Source organism: Ipomoea nil, unplaced genomic scaffold (genome assembly GCF_001879475.1).
Source record: "Ipomoea nil cultivar Tokyo-kokei standard unplaced genomic scaffold, Asagao_1.1 scaffold1421, whole genome shotgun sequence".
Lineage (NCBI taxonomy): Eukaryota > Viridiplantae > Streptophyta > Magnoliopsida > Solanales > Convolvulaceae > Ipomoea > Ipomoea nil.
This window is the reverse complement of record NW_017617849.1, coordinates 4,041,923-4,066,543: the sequence shown is the minus strand read 5'-3', so window position 1 is coordinate 4,066,543 and position 24,621 is coordinate 4,041,923. Positions and strand designations below refer to the sequence as shown.

Genomic DNA, 24,621 nt, shown 5'->3' with positions numbered 1-24,621 from the left:
TTGGCAGGTTTGGCATCTAGAAATCCATTTTCATCTAGAATTTCCAATGCATACTTCTTTTGACAGAGATTCAATCCTGTACTTGTTCTGACTGCTTCCAGGCCTAGGAAATAGTTAAGCTGCCCAAGATCCTTGATTCTAAAGGTTGAATCTAGCATATGCTTTAGCTGCATTATCTGATCAGTGTTTGTTCCTGCAACAAGTATGTCATCTACATACACAAGCAAGGCAAGGAATGAGTTATTAGATGACATGGTGAATAGAGAAGGATCTGATGATGATTGCTGGAAGCCATAGGCTAGTAAAGACTTTGTTAGCTTGGCATTCCATTGTCTGCTGGCTTGTTTCAATCCATATAGAGATCTAAGCAATTTGCAGACTTGATTGGGCTTATCACTTTTGAAGCCTGGAGGTAGGACCATGTAGACTTCTTCATCTAAATCACCATGTAAAAAAGCATTATTTATGTCAAGTTGCTGGATAGCCCAATTATTTGCAATTGCTACTGCCAAGAAGGTCTTGATAGTAGTCATCCTTGCAACAGGAGAGAATGTCTCTGTGTAGTCCACTCCCATTTGTTGAGTATATCCCTTAGCCACCAACCTTGCCTTAAACCTTTCTATGGTACCATTAGACTTATGTTTGATTTTATATACCCACCTACATCCAATGGGGAGTTTTCCTGTGGGTAAGTCTGTCAAAATCCATGTGTTGGTCTGAACTAAGGCATCAATCTCAGATTCCATGGCCTTTCTCCATTCATCATGTTTTACAGCCTCATGATATGAATGTGGTTCCATAGGTGTGACTATAGAAGATATACAGAACTTCTGTATAGGATGAGGAGAAGATATCTTACTTGTTTCAGTGTTGAATATAGAGTGACAGTAATAGTCATTTAGCTTATGAGGAGCCACCCTTAATCTAGTTGATCTTCTAGGCTGTGTACTGTGATCATTTGTGGCACTAGACCTCTCAATGCTCATATCAACATTGGCCATACTGTCATCAGAACTGCTGCTGTGATGGTTTATATCTCTGGGACTGTTTCCATCACCAATTTCTGAGGTGACACTGTGAGTGGGAGTCCTTTCATCAGGTTCCAGAGCTTCTGAATTTGGTGAGGCCTCTGGGAGGGGAATTTCAGTTGAAGTGGGAATTAGAGGAAGTGAGGGACTGTCAACATCACATTCATCTGAGCTTTGGCCTTCTGTTTTCCTGAAGGGATATGTGAGCTCATAAAATCTGACATCTCTGGAAATGAAAGTTACTTTGTCAATAAGATCATAGAGTATAAATCCTTTCACATTTGCTGGATACCCCAAAAAAACACACTTTCTTGCTCTTGGTTGCATTTTGTTCCTCCCCTGGGAAATAGTGGCCCCAAAGCAAAGGCATCCAAAGCTTTTGAAATGTTCATAGCCAGCATCTTTTCCTGTCAATAGTTTAAGAGGAGTGCTTCCAGCAAGAACATGAGTAGGTAACCTATTGATGATGTAAGAGGCATGTATCACACAGTGTCCCCAAAATTCTAGGGGCAATCCAGATTGAAACCTCAAAGATCTAGCAACATTTAAAATGTGCTGATGCTTCCTTTCTACAATTCCATTTTGCTGAGGGGTGTATACACATGTTTTCTGATGGACTATGCCTCTCTCAGCATAGAAGTCATTCATCAAGAATTCTGTCCCATTATCTGTTCTTATCACCTTAATCTTAACAGAGAATTGAGTGAGCACATAGTTGTAGAAATTTTGAAATATGTTTTTGACTTCAGATTTACTTTTCATCATATGTAACCAAGTAAATCTGCTGCAGTCATCAACTATGGTCAAAAAATAATGTTCACCTTTGAGGGAAGCCACAGAGAATGGTCCCCATACATCCATGTGTATGAGATCAAAACAGTTTTCAGCTTTAGAAGTGCTAACTGGAAAAATAGACTTCTTATGTTTAGCAAAATTGCAAGCATCACAGACAAAATCACATTGTTGCTGTAAGGGAGTAGCTTTTATTCCATCCAATAGGGAAATCTTATTAATGGGATAGTGTCCCAGTCTATTATGCCACAATTCTATTGTCACACTATTACATTGAGAGTTATCTACAACAATTTGTTGAGCATTCTTCTTAGTAGGAGGACTGTTGATCAGATATAGGCCATCCTTTTCTCTAGCAAAACCAACCTTGGTTCCAAGTGGACCCTGGACAGTACATGAATCAGCATCTATCACAATCTTGCACCCAGACTGCTTAGTTAATCTACTAGCAGATATGATGTTAAAGGTAAAGGATGGGATATACAGCACATTTGTCAGCAAAATATTCTCTTCAAGCCTGATTTCCCCTAAGTGAGTAACACTGACAATATCACCATTAGGTAACTTCACAGATAATCCCTCAATCTTGTGATATTTATCAAGAAATTGCAATGAGCACACAATGTGATCTGTGGCTCCTGAATCCAATATCCATATTAAGTGTGTATTAAGAACAGCATTAACATGAATTCTAGGTGCAGAATTACCTTCATTTTGTCCTTCCAGAGAGTTCTTGAAATCAGATTTGATTCCAGAGGTGTTTACTGTCACAGCTGCATTACTCAACACTTGACCACCATGGTTTTGATTCTGAAGGAGGGATACCAGCTTCTGGAATTGATCAGCTGAGAGGCCTGTGTCATTCAACTGACTAACTGCTGAGCTTGATGGTTGTTGTGTATCTTGTGGCTGTTTGTTCTTGGATTTGTATCCTGCTACCCACCCAGGTGGGAATCCATGTTTCTTGTAACATTTATCAACAGTATGACCAAGCATGTTACAATAAGTGCACTTGGGCACATTCTTACCCCCATTATTTGAAAATTTCTTTCTATTATTGTTGTAAGTTGCAGCTGCTACCACAGATTGTTCTTCCCGGATTTGGATCTGACTTTCAAGAACAGCATTGGACTGAGCATAATCACTGCATCTTTGGGTGTTTAAGCTTCTAAGCTTTCTTTCCATCTTCAAGGTCATATTCAACACTTTCTCCATCTCTGGAATGGGGTCCATAACAAGCACCCCAGATTTAATTGCCTCATATTCATCATTTAACCCTTCCAAGAATCGGATCACTTGGTCCTCTTCCCTCTGTTTCTGCATTCTACTCATTAGAGTGCATGAACATCTTGGCACACACTCGCACAGGAGTAGAGGCCTCAATGCACTCATTTGCTGCCATAGGGCATTACTTTTTGTGAAGTATTCATTCACAGTCATTTGTCCTTGCACATTTCTAAAAATTTCAGTCTGAATTTCAGAGATTCTATGGGGATCAGATTGGGAATACCTCTTCTGCAGTGCATTCCAGATGTCTATGGCCTTGTCATAGTACATGACGCTCTCTGCTATGCTTGGATTGACAGACCTCAGAATCCAAGAACATACAATACGGTTGCATCTTCTCCAAGTCGTCAATCTCGGATCATTAGCTTCTGGAACTGGAACTGTTCCATTGACAAACCCGAATTTGTTCTTCACCTCCAATGCGATGCGCATCGATCTACTCCAGGAATTGTAATTGGTCTCGGTTAGGGGAGGTGACACAAGACTGAGATTAGGGTTCTCAGTAGCGTGTAAGTAGAGGGGATCTTCAAACTCATCATTATGCTAACTCGATGGGATTTGGCTTGTAGAGGCTCCTGCCTGCTCTGTCTGATTGTGGTTTCTGTCACCGGCCGGCTCCATCACAACTGCTGCGGCGTAGCTCCGGTGAAGCTCTGATACCATGTCGGAGAGCTTGAATCTAGGAATGATGGTGTGTATTCATTACAAAGCAGAGAAAGCTCATAAGAGCTGTGGGTTGTACAGAGTGAATTATTACAGAAGGAAGAAGCATTAACCGGCTACTTAAGCCCTAGAGTAGTTGTAACTAACAAAACTAACTCAACTAACAAAACTAACTCTAGGAAAAGACAAAAGAGCCCTTGGCTTATAAAAGGAAGAAAGCTAGAGCTGAGCTGCTGCTGTCTGCTATGATCTACTGATGGCTTCATCATCTAGCTGCATTATCTTCATCAATATCTTCGTAGATACCGCTGTTTTCCCAGAAAGTCACGAGGCTAGCTATGGAATTTTTATTAAATATTCAAACGGGGTGTTTTTTGGAGCGCGCCATGGCCCTATGAACTGTCTAGATGATGCTCACCTCGCGGAATCTATGGCGATTAAGGAAGCTTTGTTGTGGGCTAAGGATTTGAATCTTACAAAGGTTATAGTGTTTTCGGATTGCCAGACGGTATGCAATTTCTTTAAGAGCTCTTTGCCGGACTTTACTTACACGGGTTGTATTTTGAACAAGTGCCGGGAAATTCAACGAGACTTTGATTCTATGTCTCTTTGTTTTGTGCCTCGATCAGTGAACATAGTCGCCCATACCTTAGCTAGGGCTACTCGTTCGTATTCTGGTCCTCTTACTTATTTCAATTCTACTCCGCAATGTATTGAACATTTGATTTAATGAAGTTTGTTCCCTTTGGTTTTCAAAAAAAAAAAATAATTCATATTCAAAATAAATAAATAAATAAATAAATAAATAAATAAATATATATATATATATATATATATATATATATATATATACCTAACTAATCAAATACCTAATTTATCAAACTAGCTACCATTCGATGTCGTCTTTTGATATGATTATTAACGATATTAGGGAAGTAGCTAGAAATTTTTCTAATATCTGTTTTTTGTTTGTTAAACGGTCCGCGAATAAGGTCATCCATTTGTTAGCTTGGGAGGCCTTGTCCAAGCCCGCCCAGCAATTATATAGTGGACCATATATGGTCCAAAAACGGCGCCGCTGTTACAGCTTAACGGAGCCCGTATTTTTGGTGTGTTAATTACAAAATGAAACTACAGTGTATCTAAAATGAAATTGTCTCACATATTGTTTTTATATTATTGATCAAATGAACGAAACTGTAATTGAATTGATATGAAACTGTAGTTGTGTTGAAATGAAACTGCAATGTATATAAAATGAAATTGAATAACAGTTTTACATATTTGAGTGTATAATGTCGAATGAAACTATAGTTATATCGAAATGAAACTGTAGTTGTGTTGAAATGAAACAGCAGTGTATATAAAATGAAACTGGATATGTTATAGTATTATACAAACAGAGCTACTTTATGCGGAACGCGTGCCGTTTGAGGCTCAACCTTATTGAATTGTGAAAAGAATTGTATGGTAGTAAGTCTACTTTTTTTATCTACTAAAGGTAGTAAGTCTACTTTCTCAACCTTATTAAGCACAAAGTGTCAGCCTTCACTGAGGCTCAAACTCACAACCTCTCATGTGGGGAGTCCAACCCGTGTGTCATTAGACTACAAGGTCTCGGCACAAACTATCTAATTCAACAATAGAACCTTTTTTGAATGCTACTAGCTCTATTACATTGTAGTACTCACAACCTCTCATGTGGGGAGTCCAACCCGTGTGTCATGGCACAAACTACCTAATTCAACAATAGAACCTTTTTTGAATGCTACTAGCTCTATTACATTGTAGTACTCACAACCTCTCATGTGGGGAGTCCAACCCGTGTGTCATTAGACTACAAGGTCTCGGCACAAACTATCTAATTCAACAATAAAACATTTTTTGAATGCTACTAGCTCTATTACATTGTAGTATCTGTTCATATACTTTCTCAACCTACTGAAACACAAAGAGCCAATAACGCCTCCACTGAGGCTCGAAATCACAACCTTCCACTTGGAAGTCCACCCCGGATACCATTAGACCACATAGTCCTGGTATTCAACAATAGAACCTAATTTGTAATCAAAGCACTTAATTCATCAAAATAAGTAAATAACTAATGTATGATCAAAATATACCTAACTCGTCAAGCCATATAGGTATGCACACTTTAATATTTAGTCATAATAATTTATCCTAAAAAATAATCAAATTTCGAAATACAATTTTTTTAAGAAAATCAAAAACATAACATACCACGTTAATATATAAGCACAAAAAAACCACAAATTTATACATATATTCACCAAAATTCATATTCTTTAACAATTCAAGATATAATAATAAAAATAATCAAAAATTAATACAAATTCGGAATAGAATTTATAAAAATTCATCAAATATATATTTATAAAAATAATAATAACCATATTTTTAACAATTAAAAAAAAAAAAAAAAAAAAAAACCCGGATCAACGGAGGCGAGCTGGGGGCGATGGTTCGTGCAATGTCCGGTGTGGCGTTAGGTCGGCGGTGGCTTGTGGATGGCATCAACGGTGGATCTTCGTTGCGTTAATAGCGGTGGCGATGGCGATGGCATTGTCGCTGGTGTCGTTAGTGTTGTGGAGAAGCAGAGCTTTGGAGAGACGAAGAGCTACGTGGAGAAGGAGAGCACGGTAGACAATCGTGATCCCTAGGTTTTTAATTAACTTTCTGCGACTGTTCCAAGAGGAATGATCGCAGAAAGTATATTATTATTTCAATAGAGTTATTTCCCAAAATGGTCCTTCGACTATCGCTCATTCTCAATTTTGCATTTCGACTTTCAATTACACATGATGGTTTCTGGGTTTTCAGGCCCAAGGAGGTCCAACACAACCTTCGGCTGGAGGATACACCTTTCATAATAAGGCTACTAAAATAGAAGAAATATGACTCGATGATTTTTACGTGGAAACCGAAAGGTGAAAACCACGGGCCTTTTTGGGCGGTGCCAAGCCTAATTCCACTATGTATTTTGTAGGTGTCTTTGTACATGTTGTGTGGCTATTTTGTATATAGAGATGGAGTATGCTTCTTTGTGGTAAAATGGAGTCTTCTTGATAATCTTCTTGTTGTGTATATGAATTGCCTTCTCTTGGGAGAGTGGTGTAGGAAGAGTGCTTGTATGTATGAATGAATGATGTCTTCTTAAAGGAGAAAGAGTAGTGAGTGGGAGAATAGTACTTGGGAGAGTCCTCCCACTTATAGATGAATGAGTGGATGATCCCCTTTCTTCTTGTCTTCTCCTCCTTTTATAGCTAGCCCATCCCAAAAGTGTCCGTTGGACCATTTAGTAGGGTAGTTAATAGGTATTAACTTGGTTATTAGTGGGGTAATAAGTGGGAGACTTAATAGGTAGCCTTTATTTGGGAGGTTATGGATGAGGTAGATAAATAGGACTTTTAAGGGTAGATAATTAGGAATAACGGCTAGTTAGTCCGACCCTCTACCCGTGCCGACCTCCGGGTCGAGCCGACTCCTGGGCCAAACCGACTCCTCGGTTTGGCTCGTATCTCTTTTGGGCTTGCTCCATTTTCTTCTTGGGCTTCCCTTCTTTGTCTGGGCTTTATCTCTTTTCTTCTTGGGCCCCGAGCCCACGGGGTTCACACCCTATCAACACCCAATGTGGTCCCTTGACTTTTAAAAATTACCCCAAATTGGTCCTTCGTTAGATTTTCTGTCAACTGGGCGTTAAGATGGGGGTATTTCCGTCCATTCACATCCTCTGGTGTTAGATATTTTGGATTTCAGACGAATCTGACCTACATCCTCTTCAAATTAGTTCTTCCTTTCCTTTGGCTTTTTCGTTTTACTTTTTAAGTGTATAATAATCATGTAAAGTTAAAAAACAATATTATATGGTTGTCTGATGATTCTGCCAAAGTTATTTCAGAAGCTGTTGGCTTTGCTCTGGTCGTCGAACAGTGTGGTGGACACCATGGACCGTTGGATTTCATCGACGGCGTGCAAGTACTGATAGATTTCCGCCCGGTCCCCTTCAAAGATCATCTTCTCCCTGGCCTCTTCCGGCGTGGTCGAGTCCCACCGGAGCACTATCTTCTCCCTAACTCGAATCTTACAGCATCGTTCCCAGCGGCTCCATGGGGCTCTGTTTGGTTCTTCGGAATCGATCCAGATTGATCTCTCTCTCCATCCTCCACTCTGTTCCCAAATTGATCTCTCTCTCCATTTTCTTTTGATTCTTCTTTCTCTGTCGCGTATTCTTCCCACCAGATCAGAAGAGTAAACCAAAAGAAATTGAAAGAAGAAGTTCAAAAATTTCCAGGGGGTGATTTTTTGAGTTGAGGAAAAAGTTTTGAATTTTTTCCTCCAATTCGAGGAGTGGGCTTTAGGGATAATGATGGAAATTTATAGCGTTGAGTGTGTATCCTCATCGGACGGCATGGAAGACTAGGATATGGCATCGTATATGACGTCTCACTCCGGCGGTACCATGTTCTGTTGTCTGAAACTGAGAAACCGTTGGACTAAAACTTGATTCCGTCGCCGTCGACAGAACCTTTGGAATATTCCGACCATGCTTCCTCTCTGAAAGGGGCCTAACAATTACGGATATATATTTTTTAACCTTCCGATTGACGTAATAGGCGCGGAGGAAGTGAATGGACGAAAATAGCCCCAATCTTAACATCCAGTTGACGCAAAATCTAACGGAGGACTAATTTGGGGTAGTTTTTAGAAGTCAAGGGACTACATTGAGTGCAATTGAAAGTCGAAATGTAAAATTGAGAATGAGCGATAATCGAGGGACCATTTTGGGAAAAAACTCATTTCAATATTCAAACTAATACTTTTCCGCGACCGTTTGTTAAAGAAACAGTTGCGAAAATTACTCGCGTTTTTTCCTAAACCACATTACACATTTTTATAATAAAAAAAAAAAATTAATCTCTCAACATTACACATTTTTAAAAACTTCTTTGTAAATAATTAGAATTTTCCTAAGCCATAATGTGTAAATTTTATTAGCATATTTATGCATAATAAATCTAATTTTAGTTTATTAGCGAGGTTTTTGTTTTTAATATGTACACCGACCCATGCATAGGAATGATATTAGCAGTAGCGAAGCTAGGTCCACTTGCTCTTAAAACACTCTGCAAACCCATAGGCAATCGCATCAGGATTCAAGAAAGAGGGGCTAGCTTGCTTGTTTACCTAATACTATATGATGGGGATATCGGGCATGGACTAAAGACTTATTGGGTTAGCATTATTGGGCCGAAGGGGAGCGGGTTGGTGAGATGGGCAATTATTATTGTGTGGACCATATTTTGTTTACTGTAAAATAATGTATATTTAGTACAAAAATAATGTACATTCAGTACAAAAATAATGTACATTGTATTTAGGGGATGTACATTATTTTTGTTCTGAGTGTACATTATATTGTATAATGTACATTCAGTACAAAAATAATGTACATTTAGTATATTAAAAATGTACTTTTTGTTATGCTCCACATAACATTGTGTGGACCATGATCCACACAATAATTTGTCTAAGATAGGGTGTGGGTGTCGCCGTCGAAGGGGATGGCCGGCGCTGATGGTCGGGGGTGGTCGCCAACTGGGGCGCTGGCCCCAGGGCGTCTGGTGCGCGGCCCCAGCGTCCCCTCGCGCGGGGAGCAGTGCGCGGCGCGCTACCATTGGCTGGCGATGGCACACCAGGCGCGGCCCCAACGCCCCCTCGCGCAGGGGGCAGTGTGCAGCACCGTGCGCCCTCGCGTAGGGGTAGCATGCGGCGATGTTGGCCAGCCTCGGCACGGGTAGTGCACCGCGACGTGGTTCCCATGCGTGCGTGTCCCAAGGAACGCGGGAGGTGATGTGCCGGCGTAGCAGGAGGTGTGGAGGAAATGACGGGTGTAGCGGTGTAACGTGGGGCACGTGGCACTAGCTAGGAAGGGTGTCGATCTTGGGACGCACACGTGGACGGCAGAGGACCCGGGGAGTAGGCTATAAATATGGGGTCTGGATACCTAACAGGGGCAACAAAGGACATGACAAGCACTACGGTCTAGTGGTCTTGATCTCATACTTTCAACTCTTTTACCTGGGTTCAATTCTTGTCAGTAGCATACATATTCAACTATAACCCATCCATTGGGTTGCGATCTTTGTGTTTGGGCCGGGCTTGTACCTCAAGCTTTGTACGCCTTGAGTAATAATAAAGCCTCGCATTCTTATACCCGATTGCGATCTTTGTGTTTGGGCCGGGCTTGTACCTCAAGCTTTGTACGCCTTGAGTAATAATAAAGCCTCGCATTCTTATACCCGGTTTTTATGGTAGACCTGGTCCTCACCATCACTATACATATACCCTTATGTAGAAAAGCATTGTACGCCTTGAGTAATAATAAAGCCTCGCATTCTTATACCCGGTTTTTATGGTAGACCTGGTCCTCACCATCACTATACATATACCCTTATGTAGAAAAGCATTATACGCCTTGAGTAATAATAAAGCCTCGCATTCTTATACCCGGTTTTTATGGTAGACCTGGTCTTCACCATCACTATACATATACCCTTATGTAGAAAAGCATTAAAGATGGCGATGGTGTCACGGAGTGGCGAATGGCGATGGTGTCACGAAGTGGCGAATGGCAATGGTGTCACGGAGTGGCGATCTTTGTGTTTGGGCCGGGTTGCGATCTTTGTGTTTGGGCCGGGCTCGTACCTCAAGCTTTGTACGCCTTGAGTAATAATAAAGCCTCGCATTCTTATACCCGGTTTTTATGGTAAACCCGGTCCTCATCATCACTATACATATACCCTTATGTAGAAAAGCATTAAAGATGGCGATGGTGTCACGGAGTGGCGAATGGCGATGGTGTCACGGAGTGGCGAATGGCGATGGTGTGTTTTGTACTGCGTACTGCTGCTAGGGTCGTGTAGAGAGGCGAAGTTTGGAAAATTTTTACACAATTTTTTTTTTTTCTGATGATATTCTTTCTTAATGGCGCCAAGTGATAAAAAAAATTTCCACAAAATATTTTAACTTTTCCCGATGTTTTATGCTAAAATTGATTTTTAAAACAAAATATTTAGGGACACTTATCATAAAACGTCATTGAATCTATATTTGACAAAAAAATTATATTTCGTCAGTAAATATATATAGTGACGTTATTTAATATAACGTCACTAACTGTTATATTTAGCTACGTTTTTTAGAGCGTCGTTAAAATTTTCGTCAAGAAATGAAAGATTTCTTGTAGTGAGACTAGCTTATTTACTTAGTAGTTCTCAGTAGTTCCAGTGTATATATCGTACCCTCCCCACTAGAGACTAGCTTATTTACTTAATTTCAATATACGTTTCCTCGGTACACACTCTCAAATAGTTTACTGATCAATTTCAATGTATGTTTCCTTACTGATTTACTGATTTTCAATGTACGTTTCCTCGCTACACACTCTCAAATAGACTTGTTTATCCATCCTCAGAATACATTTCACCCTAAAAAGAAACACGGTGGCTTGTTTCTGCGAATCCTTTTTGCACAGTGGGTGTAATTGTGTTTTAACAAACCACATACCATATTCAAAGCTGGATATATGCATATATATATATATATATATGATATCCATTTTGGGATGTCCTGTACTAGCTGTGTTGCTGGAGAGACGATGTGTAGAAGAGTTTTTGGAATCTCATTTGAAAATGTTTTTTTAGCAGCCTTATTCCTAAATATCAGTTGCTTTCATTGATAAATAAATTCCTTTATTATACAGATCAAGCTCAAACACACCACACCTGCATGCATATATATATATATATTCTCTTAATTAGCTTGCACTTCTTATTATGCATTTTTTCAAGAAAACCAAAACCCTAGCTAAAACCATTCTAGCTCAAGGCAGTGATACCAATTAATATTATATTATATTATATTCATCCAAGGAGATCCTGCAGTTTCTGATTGAAAGAGTCCATGTACTTTGAATCCAGATCTGCATTCAACAAGAAACCTCTTAACTTGTCATGGTTGCCTCTTACTTCTCTCCCTATCTCACTCTTTTCATCCATCACAGCTTTCACTGCCTTGCATACACTCTCTCTTGAAAACACCCCATCTTCTTCCCCTTTCTCCACCTCCACCCCAACTTTCAGGCTCACACTCATGATTCTTGCGTTGATAATTTGATCTCCTACCTGCGGCAAAAGCACGATTTGGCAATCATTTACCAGTGCTTCTGACAGTGAAGCCCACCCGCAGTGGCTCACAAAGCAGCCGACAGATGGATGCTGGAGAAACAGTTGCTGTTGAACCCATTCGCCATGTACGATCCCTCTTCCTTGTATTTTCTCCTTCAGCTCCTCGGGGATGGCTGCTTCGATTGATTCGGCTTCGAATGGTGGTTTCAGGGCAGCAAAGAATGGCATTCCTGTGAGCTCTAAACCCCAGAGTAATTCCTGGAACTTATCCTTGCGCAGGGTGCATTCGCTCCCAAATGCGCAGTATATAACAGAGCCTTCCTTGAATTTCCCCAGCCAATCCGACCATTTCTGTTCCATGGTGGATTTGGATGGGACTGGTAAAGCTGGGCCGGCGAGTAGGACAGGTTTTTGAAACTGGGTTTCTATGTAGTCACAGAATTGGCCTTCAATCTCCCGGCAAGTACTGTACGCCAAACCATCACTTTCACTCACCGCCGTGAAAATCCGGTCAAAGAAAGTTATATCGCCACCGAACTTCATTACCGTCCTAGCAGTAAACCCCCGCGCCTCGTGAGCATGGAGCTTGATCGACGGGTCCGGGAAACTGGCCGGAGCTTTCATCATGTCGGCTTCAGTTAACTGTTTCCCGACGACTCTCCGCTCCGGGGATAAAGCGTAGCCATGCATGAGCGGACTGATGGTGCTGTAGAATACTGATTTGATCCCGATCTTCCGTGCCAGGCTGGGTAGCCAGTGGGTAAAATCATAGAACACAACATCCACTTTGAGATCTTTGAGGATGATCTCAATGTCGTTCTGGGTTTTGTCCATGGCCTCCATGAGTAGATGGGTGGAAGGAAAGGGGACATCGGAAGTGGTCTCGGCGCCGGGAGGGAGGCCGGGAATGGACGGTACGACGATGGGAACAAAGGAAATGAGGTGTGGGTGAAGGTTGAAAGATTCAAGCTTGGATTGAGTGTTTTTGGGGATCAAGAAGGAGATGCGGTGACCTTTACCGGCTAGTTTATTGGCGAGGCGGAAGAAACCGGTGAGATGGCCGACGCCAAACCAGGGATACATAGCCATGTGGTAAGTTGTTGCTTGAGAACCCATACTTCCTATACCTAGCTAGCTAGCTTTCTGCAAATTCAATTCAATTGTGTTGAATTATTGGAGTATATATAGTGTTTTATATATGCAGTGATCTCTGATAGCCAACTAACCGGCCACTTTATTTTTGTAAGTTTTCACTCGCCGGGCTGTTCTCACTTGCCCGCCTGTTCTAAATGCTTTACTTCTCAACCAACCCCCCTGACTGACTGTTGCACATGCAGTCCAATAGAGGTAGTGTTTGTGGTCACTTAGGACACTTGCTAACATTTATCCATTAAATGAAGGGATAACGTAACATACATGATCTTCGGTTATACATATGTATGTGATGATTTTGATATTCTAAGATTACATATGTGATTTAGGAATGAGCATAATAATAAGGAATAAGGGTCAAATAGGTCATCAAAACGATAATGCAATTAAGCCACTGAATCTAAAAAATCCAGGGCCCCTAAATTAATCAATTTCAAACAATTCTTTCAATTTGTAAGTTTCCAACAATTGACCTGTTGGAAACCTTCAAAGGGATCCAATTGTTGATTTTTTGAGTTCAGCGGCCTAATTGTATTATTGTGTGCCGTCCGATTGACCTATTTGACCCTTATTCCTAATAATAATCAAGATATATGAAAATACACTGTAACGGACTTAATTAAGCCAATTGACACCACTTAATTTTTATTTTCAAAAAAAAAAAAAAAAAAAAAAAGACACCACTTAATTTTTGTTACATATTAAAGACTATAAGGCTTAGAATGAGATTTTTGAGAACAACTTCAGTTAAGTTGGTTGGATAATTAGCTTAAGAACAAAAGATATTTTTTTGACTTAGTCGGCATCCGTAACTTCAAAATATATGACGGAATTGATATTTCACTTTTGGATCAAATATGTGTACGTATTGCAAGATTGTGGTGGAGCAGGTAGATCTTCTTAAACAGGTAAGTTGAGCTCATCTGACAACCACCATAAGCATCACCAAACTGTACTTGTGCATATTGTGTTTGTTACAAACAGACAAAAGAGAAGGGGGTTGAGGCTACCTGATTGTATGATTCTTGAGAAAGGGATATGATGATCAAAAGCTGGTTGGTGAGACATGTGAACACAGTTAATGATGTCTCCATGTAGGCTCTGTTACGTTTACATTGCTATAACTTATTCATTTTACTATAACAAGTACAGGTTTTAACAGAAGTAATAATATAATACAGTAAAATAGGTTTTATTTGATGATGATGATGATGATGACAAGCTGCAGGAATATGATGAGGGATGAACAATTTTTCTGCATCTTATTTGCTGAAGTTCTAGAACCATGGATGTCAACCACTTCAATTTTCCAGTATAATGGTGATGAGCTATTATTATTCTTAAATGGAAGACCAAGCATTTGCATCAATCCAATTGAAGGCTATGGGACTCAAGAAAGCATCAGGTATGCCAAAGGAGTTCACCAATGCAAGCGCGTGTGGTCGAAGTTCACTGCAAAGCTTTGCGACTTCTTTCCTAATTGTGGCAGCATTATCTGTCGACAAGTATCCATACCGTAGGAATGCAGCATCTTCGTCCAATGTGAATAGAGCGTACATTGATCTTACGAGACCAAGTGCATTCTGCAAAAGTGTTATAAGATATGCACAAGTTATGCCATGGTTCGTTAGCTTACTTAGCTCGTTTCATATTGAGTACTGTTGAGCATATAGCCATTAATGTGTAATCCAACTATCAGCTTAGGCTTTTAGTTGAGATGGAGCATATGCTTCAATTAGTACAACTAAGAGAAGTTTACATGTTTCTCTTACCTTAATGGGAATGGAGTTTACAGAAGCCTCAGCCTCTACAAAAGTTTGGAAAATTGCTCGGTCTGCAAAGGCTCTGCCCAAGTCTTCAGCGAGTTGGTAACTCTGGTAGGGAAAAGGAAAGGCATCATGTTCAGATGTATATTGTCGGTGAAGAAAGAGAGTTTGGGAGGCTGGAGAGATCTATGAATATATATAAACACACAAATGATATATTACCATTGCAAAGGCATATTCTTTACTTTCTCCCTGTGATTGCCTGACTGAAACTTCAGCAGCAAAGCGATTCAAAAGGTCTCTCTCCCGCAGGCAGAGTATGTCAGTCTGAAAACATAGAGTGAGAACGCTCAAATATTCAAAATGATTTACCAGAACTGAAAAAGGAAGCAATTCTTTAATTACCTGGAAACGGATACTCCTTAGGGCATCACTTGAAAGCTGAGAAGGTATAACAGGAGAAGATTCATTCATGTGTTCCAATCCCAAGCTTTTGAATGGCTTTTTCGTCCTTTTGACAGCCATATATTCTGCTAGTAGCGCCTTGCTAGCCTGGTACCATAAATGCTCTCTGTTATCTTAAAATCTTCATCAACTATAGTTGCCAGTTGTAGTTGATGAACCAACAGTTGAATAAAATCATATCACTGGAAAAAATGGTTGGTAGAAGCAAGTACATTTCAAGGGCCAATGGGGTAAAGCTAACAAAAATAAAGACTGATGAAATTGCTTGTTCCAATTCCATCAGTTCTATTCTCATGTCAAAACCCCAAGCTCGTTAAAGAATTTCTGAAACGTAGAATAGACTAGGGAAATTTATTTCAATTCTAACTCCAGCACAGGAAAACTTCATCACACTTAGAAGCAAGCATTATAGAAAGGTGGTAAAGCTACTTCATAATATTACCTGCTGCATAAGAACATTGTTGTCACCCTCAAACGTACCCTGAACATCATATTCACCTTTCAACTGACCAATACGATTTTCAGTCTTCAAGCCCTGGCCTCCACAGGCTTCCCTGCATTCCTGATTCAATTTATAAATATAAATTAAAATAAAAATCATCAGGCAAACTGGATTATCAGTTAATAGCCAGCCAAATGCTAAATACGGTGCCAGTTGCCACCTGAAGGGTTCTCATATTATGCCAGGTTAAAGTAGCCTTGAATGCACTGGAAACAACATGTAAAGTTTTGTTCACTTCAGGTGTCCTCTTCACATACATCATTTTCAGTGAGTTAGCAGCAAAGCTCATGGCATATCTGCAACATGAAAACACAGTATTACGTAAGTATGCATCAATTGCTAAAGAAACTTGTCAATAATGTTGACAATATGCTAAAACTAGGCCACTTCACGTAGCGCCATCCTGGCAAAAGAGAAACAGCTTACGTCTTTGCAAGAAGAGGCAAAAGCCGTTTTTGATGACTTGGGTAATCGAGCAAAAGAACTTCAGGTCCATTCGGTGTAATAGAAAATGCTCTCCTTGTCAATGAGTACCTTATGGCAATTGCTAAGGCAACCTGACAAAGCATAAAAATGAGTGTCAAAATTTAATATGCTAAGCTTCCTTCTTCGATAAAAAATGGTTAGAAAAATTCTCAGCATAAAGGGCTTTATGGTTGCTTTACCTTTGCTGAGTAAATTGCAGCACTTGAGATGGTTACACGTCCAGATGTCAAAGGGGCCATGAATGCTCCAAATCGCTGAAAATAAACCATTGCATGGTTATGCACTAATTTTGTCCTAAATTTCTATTCATCTGAATGGAGGATCAAAATTAGAGATCTTATGCTCAGAAGATGTCACATTAGTGGCTATGCACGTATTAACTTTGAGAATTCAAATGGGAAAACCAGAATTCATTGGATGGAAGCAACCAGTTTGGCATTTTTACCTGGTCTGGGTCCTTAATCGCAGTAAGATACTTCCCATCTGGAGACACATCAGCTACTGAATTCAACAAATTTTCTCTAGGTACCCGAACATTGTCAAACCTGGCGACATTAATTTGGAAAATCTTAAGATCCGGTCATCGTCAAGGCAGAAAGACATAATAAAATCCCTGAACACAAATGAATACAAGGTTTAATTTACTACCAGATACGACCATTGTCAACACCATTTAAGCCAATTTTGTGGCCACAATCAGCTATCCGAACATTGGGACAAATGTTCCCATCTCCATCTCTGATCTGAGCGATAAATGCATGAACCCCCTGATTTTTCCCATCAATGTTGAGTTGTGAAAAAACAACTGTATGCGTTGCATGCTACAATATGGTTACAAGAAATCATCGGTATTTTTTCACATTGCTGAATAGAAGAATAAAAGATCAGAAACAATGAAGATTGAGAAGAGATGTTACATTAGCTGCACCACCAATCCAATACTTCTGAGCTGACTCACATGGAGTGTTAATGACAAACTCTCCAGTACTCGAATCATAAGTTGTAACTGTTTCTATACCTCGAACCTGGAAAAATGCCATAGCGAATTAGAGAAGATAGGGTGTAACAGCAACCATTAACTAAACCTAGAAATATATAAACAACCTTCACATACATTACTTCCATGCCCTAACTCCGTCATGGCAAAGCAACCTTTAACCAAATAATTTTCAGAATCCCTCAGCCACTTATCGTGGTGGCGCTTAGTACCAAAAAATTGGATTGCTCCTCCCCTGGAATCGTGAAAAGGAAATCTCATGATTGATATGTTCATATCTATAAGCATAATTTCATCGTTAACAGGTTACACCAGATCAGATACGCAGTCAGTCACAAATACAGAGAATTTGCAATTATAAGCGATTAGACTAAAATCATCGTTAATAGATAGGTTTGTTGGTTAGAATTGAAGATCAATCACGCAAACGACAAGCGTTGAGGCACTGAAATGGCTGATAAAACGCAGAACGGGCATACCAGAGAAAGAAATGAACGCCAAGTTTGATAGACAATGAATGGTCAAAAATGGTAGTAACATCCAAAAGAGCAAGCTTCCTCAGCTCAGCTTCCGGTCCTTTCTCAGTCAGCCATCCCCGGAAAACCCCGCAATCCGAGAGGTACGCGATTCTCCTCATCGTGATCTCTCTCTGCTGCTCCATCGACTGGTTAAAATCCGGCCATACATACACTTTACCACCCCTTGATCTTGGGTTGAACAGCCTGCTCTGTATCATGAGGCCATAGAGCCAGTCCCTCTCCTCCAAGTTGTGTCCGTCCATCAACTTCCGCATCTCGGCTACGTCGAAAGACGCCGCCGGTTCGGATAGCTCCGGCGGCGTGTAGCCGATGCAGGGCGAGGATTGTAGTAGGATATCATCGTCAACACATGGGTTTTCTTGGATTAGGTGTCTGGTAAGGACATGGGTTCTGAAATTGGCTTTCTCCATGGACGATAACGATGAAGACTCCAATCTCCAGAGTTGATTAAGCTTTAAACAAACGTTTGCTTCAGCGGATGTCGATCCAAGAAAAAGACGGACGATATTTATTGTGTCTCTATGCTGACGGGTCAGCCATCCGCGGGAGAACAAAAAAAAATTAAATATCTCATTATCTCAATATCTCAAGTAGAGTTGTAAACAAATTATATAAAAAAAAATTCAATCCGTGATTCGAATTCGAATACTTTTTTCGGAAATTTTTTTTGAATACTAATATAAACAATTGGAATAGTATTCGAATATTTTATGTTATTTAAATATAAATTTTATTACATTTTATCTTAATTTATTATAAAATTTTGTAAAAAAATTAAGTTATGCATTTCGAATTCGAATATTTGAGTGGAATCGAATATATTTGAATAAACTGGTCGAATCGAATACGAATCCAATTTAAGATTCGAATATTAAACGAATACGAATACAAATATTTGAATATATAATTCAATTCGAATCGAATAGTAAGATATTTGACGATTCGATTTCTTTACCTCCCTAATCTCAAGTGCTTTGGCACAATATTAGATATCTAATCAAAACAATTAAACATGTAATACAAAATACATAAAAACATTATACATTAGTAAAATCCTCAAATTTGTCAAACTCTTGCACAAATATCATTATATATAATATAATAACATATATTTGGGGAAATGTGCCAAGATTATATTCAATATTTGGGGTCAAGGTGAGGGTCAGGGGTGTCATCTTCATCCTCGATCCCAATCTCAATAATAATAATAATAATAATAATAATAATAATAATAATAATAATAATAATAATAATAATAATAAAACTTTTCTTGTCTCCTACAAAGTTCTTCATTAGGCTCATATTGATCAACATCGTTACACATTACCTCCTAACCTTTTGTTCTATTTGACAAAACTTATTTAGGAGCTTATAACTTATTTTAAATTACTAATAAGTTATAAGTTTTATTTAGTAATGTTTCCAAAATAAATTAGTAACTTAAGATAAAAATTAATTTTAAAAAGTTACTTTAGGTAGTGTTTCAAAAATAAACTAGGAGCTTCCTGATTTTTTCTATCTTTATCCTTATTATTTTAAATAAATAATATTTTTTACTCTTCCCAATTAAAATCATTTTGACATTTTCTCTTTTCTTATATTTTTATTCATCCTCCTCTCGTAACTCTTCACCCCTAGCAACTCCTTTAAAGTTCTAACTCCAATCGTCCATTCATAAATAAATACTCGGTAACATTCTCTACCTTTACCAATTAATAACTTTTTTTCTTTTATTTTAATTTAATATATATTATAAAAACAAAAACTATTTTATAAATTAAATATATCTCATATATTTAATAATATAAAAATAATATAATAATCACATCATTTAAATTTTATGAAAACGTCTTTTTTAGTCTTTTTACATTTATCAGTTTATCAAAAAGTTTACTTAACAGCTCTTCAATTTTTAGCTTATAACTTATAGCTTTTCAGCTTTCAGCTAGGTTTGCCAAACATAGCCTTTATCTTCTATTATTGACTTTTTAAGCATCCTCAACAAATAAGATTTTTCCATATTTTTTGTCGGTCCACATCAGATGGAGAGGAGAAAGAAAAAGAAGGAAAAAAAAAAAAAAATCGGGCGCATGAAATCCATGTCCCCTAATTGGCACAGCTTGTGCGCACAACACACTAGATGCGCGACATTGTTTTTTGTTTTTCTTCTTCTATGGATTCACAAAATATCATTCCTTAAAATTTTTTTTTTTTTCTCTTTCTTACATTCTCTCTCTCCCAAGTCACACACACTCTCTATCAAAGAAAAAAAAAAATCATCAGAAACTTCTATGGGAGATGCTCTATTGCGACACTATCTAATATATAACTATAACATGTGACCTCTTATTTGAAAGAGTCGTGTTATTGAGCTACAAGCTACTTGACAATATGAGACCCACTGAATTATTACTTAAAAATATATTTTTCCTAATAAAGAGCTAAAAAGCATAACGAATTAGTTCCTTTTTCAAGTATTATTTTGAGTTTTGAACATTTGAAGAAATGAATCTATTAAAAGTAGTTAAAACGTACCAAAAGAAAAATCAATGCGGGGGTATGATTGGTGCATTGAATGGCGACGTCATAGGATTCCAATCAACTAATGCATGGATGATATTGATATTGATCCCCATACTTCCAAACCAACTAATTAATGCATGGATGATATTTAATTTATACCGTACCCATACTTCCAATCCTTGTGTTGCGTGCAGACTAATCCCGTTGCGCTTCAGTAACTTATCTTCTTCCAATCCTATTCCTAGCCCCACCACCCCATCTTAGAATCTCTCAGTCCCCAGTCTACCAACCAACACCTTACTCCAACCTTATGACTCTACTTTAGAATTTTGAGGAGCCCAACTTTAAGTTGTTTGAGTTGGTATTTGAATCTCCTTCCTGTCGCCTTTACTCGTGACTTAAATGGCACGTTTAATTCGCGGAATAGGCCTAGAATGGAATAGTGTTTTCAGTAATAGACATATTCCTTTGTTTGCAAGGGGAATACAGATTCCAGTAATAGGTATATTCTTATATGTGCGTCGGAGCCGCCATAGAGGAGACTAGGGCACGATCGCAATTTTGCTCCGCGATCGTCCGATCACCCGTCTTCTCAAATAGCCCTCAAGCTTCAATCCGACCATGGCGATCACTTCGCTGGGTCCCAACAAAGGTAATGGGGGAACAAGAAGACCCATCGCCGGCCTGTGCAACCACCGGAACCGCCATGGACGAAACTGTCTCGCAATCGCCCGCCGTCGAGACAGCCGTTGTAGCAAGGCGGAACCCTACCGATGGTAGAGCTGACTCCGCTAATTCTAGACACCGGCGATCCTCAATCTTATTGGGGGGAACTGTTCGCCGCTCAACCGCGACCCCTCGACCCCCCTCCGATTGCCCTTGCACAGATTTCGTCGCCGACAAAGACTCCAAGGACGAAGAAGGTCGTAGTCCATCCGATATCGCAACCAGAGGCCGATAACCAATCTGACCATGCCGGTCACTTCGTTGGACCTCCACAATGATCCCTGGAGGCGTTTGATCGCCGAGGAAGACAACGTATAGTGCTAGATCTCATGTTGAACACTCCGATCATATTTTGTTGATAATAATAATCACAATAATAGCATTCTATTCCCTCCAAATTTATTCCGTGAACGACCAAACGGGCCAAAAGTCATATAATCAACCACTCATACTTTATTTACATCTAGAAAATAGAGTTAAGTATCTAGTTGGTTGAATAATTAGCTTAATAACTATAAGGTTCAAATTTGACCATATGGGGGTTGTCTATTCACCTTCTTAGTTTTGAGATAATTAGCTATGAAGTACCTAGGTGAATTGGTTTATCTATTTGTAGTAATTTGCATGCTAGGGTCACAATGCGAGTTTTATCTAGAGAGCATAAGATTGAAATATAAAATTTTGATGATGCCAAACAAAGTTAGGAAATTTAGATCTCAAAATTTTTACTTTATAGATTTAGAAATTTTCAAAGTAAATCTGAAGGGTCAACTTTAGAAACCAACTTTACTCACTGGAAAGTAAACTCAATCCGTAAAGTAAACATTAGGATAATTAAGTCTTGAAAGGTTGGGAATAGTAATCTTTGAAAAATCATTTTCGAAAAGTTGTTGTCCGAAACCTTAAGGTCGAAGAGTTCAAGATTTGAAGACCGAAGAGTAAAAGACTTGAAATTCGAAGAGTTGAAGATCAGGATGTTGAAGGGTAAAAAAGTGGAAGGATTAACCTTGACTGGACAATAATATTCGACATAAAAGTCCAACTGATCGGATAGTCAAAATATACCAGAAAGTAGTAAGCTCCAAAAAGTTACGTTGTAGCGTATTATGGATGACAATTGGAACAGAATAATGAACAACATTAATCGAACAGTAAGAAGAATTTTGCCAAGAAATTTCGAACTCTAGGTACACATTTCAATATAAATTTCTATAAAAGACCAAGACAAAATGTAAATTGACACCAAAAAATAGAAGACTATATAATGAAGAAACATACCAGAGAAAGAAATGAACGGCAAGTTTGATAGACAACGAATGGTCAAAAATGGCGATAACTTCCCAAAGAGCAACCCTCCTCAACTCAGCACCCGCCCCACTCTCAGTCAGCCATCCCCGAAACGCCCCACAATCCAAGAGGTACCCTATTCTCCTCATCGTCATCTCCCTCTGCTGCTCCATCGACTGGTTATAATCCGCCCATACATGCACTCTACCGCCTCTTGATCTTGGGTTGAACACCTCGCTCTGTATCATCACCCCATAGAGCCAGTCCCTCTCCTGCAAGTTGTGTCCGTCCATCAACTTCCGCATCTCGAATACGTCGAAACACGCCGCCGGTTCGGATGCCTCCGCCGCCGTGTAGCTGATGCACGGCCAGGATTGGAGTAGGACATCATCGTCGAGATTTGGGTTTTCTTGGTTGAGGTGTCTGGTTATGACATTGGTTCTGAATTTGACTCTCTCCATTGATGAGAACGATGAAGACAAGATTTGTTTTGTTTTTTTTGATAAAGAAGACAAGATTTGTTAAAAGGTTTGAGAAAAAGCAAGCGGATGCTTCGGCGGATGATGATGATCGAAGATGAAGTCAGACGATATTGCATATTCAATTTAAAAAATAGTGTAGGAATTAATAGATGGTTGACTTAGTAACATAGAATTAAATAGGTGAAATAATTTAAAGTGACTTATCCTATTTTGGTGTACTATGGACTAAAATTACATAAAATGATTTACTCAGTATGCATCTTTATATAGTAATGGAGTGTTTGGTAGAGAGGAATTTGTTAGTCCTAGACTCCTAGTAAGCAAAAAATCTATTACAGAATTGTAATTCAATCTTTTCCTACTTGATGGGAATGAATTGCAAATCTATAAAATTACAATTCCTTAAATATGAGGAATTGTAAATTTACCTCCCCTAAGAATTGCAATTTCATAATACATGTAAAAAAAATTTAGAGTATGAGGATCAAATTGTCCTCCATAATAACTTGGGGGTGTGGTTAAATGGAAGGAACTCACCCATCCTTAACCAAAAGTCAATGATTTGATCTTCAACTTTAGGAATGGAGCAGCCTTAAATCTAAAAAAAATTGTCCTCCATATTAATTTTACATCTGTTATTATGTTCTTAAGAATTGCAATTACACTAGCATTTTGATCTTTATACTATTTATATTTATCTCCTCTCAATTTTCATATATACCAAACCACTATAATTAAAAATTTTAGTACTTATTGTATTATTTACCAAACAATAAATTTAAATTCTTATTTTATTCTCATCTTATTCACTTTCCATGAAATTACAATTTATTTTTCTTTTAATTCTCTCCTTGCAATAATTTTTTTTTTTTAAAGTAAACGTGCAGGGTCATTTTCCGAGGAGATGCGTGCGGAGAACAAACACAATTGCGTCCGCTTTTTATCACCTCACCAAATATATAGGATTGATCATTTGATCGTCCCACCTAAACTAAAATAATATTTTTCCTTACATTTTAGTTAAAATAATAATAATAATAATAATAATAATAATAATAATAATAATAATAATAATATTATTATTATTATTATTATTATTATTATTATTATTATTATTATTATTATTTACTTTAGTTTAGCACTAGATGGAGTTAATTTCACCGGAGGTCCATTGTCTTTGGTGATAATTTCAAATTTAGTTTCAGAATATCATTTTTGCCATTTAATATCCCTAGACTATTTTTTTTAGACACTTTTAGTTTTTCTCATAACTTTTTCTATTTTTAGTAAGGGCATTTTTGTCTCTTTATATTTTTCTTTTGTTATTTTTATGATTTCAACTGGTTTAGGATATTACTAAAAACTGGTTGAAAAATATTATTACTAAAATATCAGAGGTTACCTAAAGTTATAAACCAATTAAATCGATTGAAACCGAAAAATTAATAAAAGAAAAATATGAAGAGACAAAAATGCCCTTACTAAAAATAGGAAAAGTGATGAGAATAATTAAAAGTGTCCAAAAAATAATAGTCTAGGGATGTTAAATGGCAAAAACAATAGTCTGTAACTAAATTTGGAATTGTCGCCAAAGACAAGGGACCTCTGGTAGAATTAATTTGTACTATATGAGTAAACACTTTACCCTCAAAATCTCATTATTAACTTTTTTTTTTTGAAATACTCGTGATTCTTTATAAGATAGTATTTGTTCTATAC

At 38.3% G+C, this 24,621-nt stretch overlaps 2 protein-coding genes across 3 annotated transcripts; both read right to left on the bottom strand.

Moving 5' to 3' along the window:
• Nucleotides 1–11,499: 11,499 nt before the first annotated feature.
• LOC109188143 (anthocyanidin 3-O-glucoside 2''-O-glucosyltransferase) lies at nucleotides 11,500–13,170 on the bottom strand. Its single transcript, XM_019338688.1, has 2 exons — nucleotides 11,712–13,170; nucleotides 11,500–11,665 (listed from the first exon to the last, which is right to left on the bottom strand). The coding sequence occupies exon 1, from the start codon at nucleotides 13,091–13,093 to the stop codon at nucleotides 11,714–11,716; it is 1,380 nt and encodes a 459-aa protein (XP_019194233.1). The 5' UTR covers nucleotides 13,094–13,170; the 3' UTR covers nucleotides 11,500–11,665; nucleotides 11,712–11,713.
• Nucleotides 13,171–14,283: 1,113 nt separating this feature from the next.
• LOC109188142 (acyl-coenzyme A oxidase 3, peroxisomal-like) lies at nucleotides 14,284–18,397 on the bottom strand. Of its 2 annotated transcripts, XM_019338686.1 has the most exons (14): nucleotides 18,340–18,397; nucleotides 17,825–18,307; nucleotides 17,463–17,580; nucleotides 17,266–17,373; nucleotides 16,997–17,169; nucleotides 16,794–16,893; nucleotides 16,528–16,602; nucleotides 16,289–16,419; nucleotides 16,023–16,158; nucleotides 15,803–15,922; nucleotides 15,301–15,447; nucleotides 15,118–15,222; nucleotides 14,902–15,003; nucleotides 14,284–14,712 (listed from the first exon to the last, which is right to left on the bottom strand). In XM_019338686.1, exons 2-14 carry the CDS (start codon nucleotides 18,292–18,294, stop codon nucleotides 14,470–14,472), a joined length of 2,028 nt encoding a protein of 675 aa, XP_019194231.1. In that variant the 5' UTR covers nucleotides 18,295–18,307; nucleotides 18,340–18,397; the 3' UTR covers nucleotides 14,284–14,469. The 2 variants fall into 2 exon arrangements, with proteins under 2 accessions (XP_019194231.1, XP_019194232.1); XM_019338687.1 differs by having other exon boundaries at nucleotides 17,825–18,375.
• Between the last annotated feature and the right edge of the window lie 6,224 nt (nucleotides 18,398–24,621).

What these genes read in the sequence shown, in the direction of transcription:
- LOC109188142 (XM_019338686.1), bottom strand. Translation starts at nt 18,294, where the DNA reads ATGGAGAAAGCCAATTTCAGAACCCATGTCCTTACCAGACACCTAATC. An exon ending in GTTGACAATGGTCGTATCTG is followed by an intron (nt 16,894 to 16,996) that starts GTAGTAAATTAA and finishes TAATGTCGCCAG; the next exon opens with GTTTGACAATGTTCGGGTAC. An exon ending in TAAACTCCATTCCCATTAAG is followed by an intron (nt 14,713 to 14,901) that starts GTAAGAGAAACA and finishes ACACTTTTGCAG; the next exon opens with AATGCACTTGGTCTCGTAAG.
- LOC109188143 (XM_019338688.1), bottom strand. Translation starts at nt 13,093, where the DNA reads ATGGGTTCTCAAGCAACAACTTACCACATGGCTATGTATCCCTGGTTT.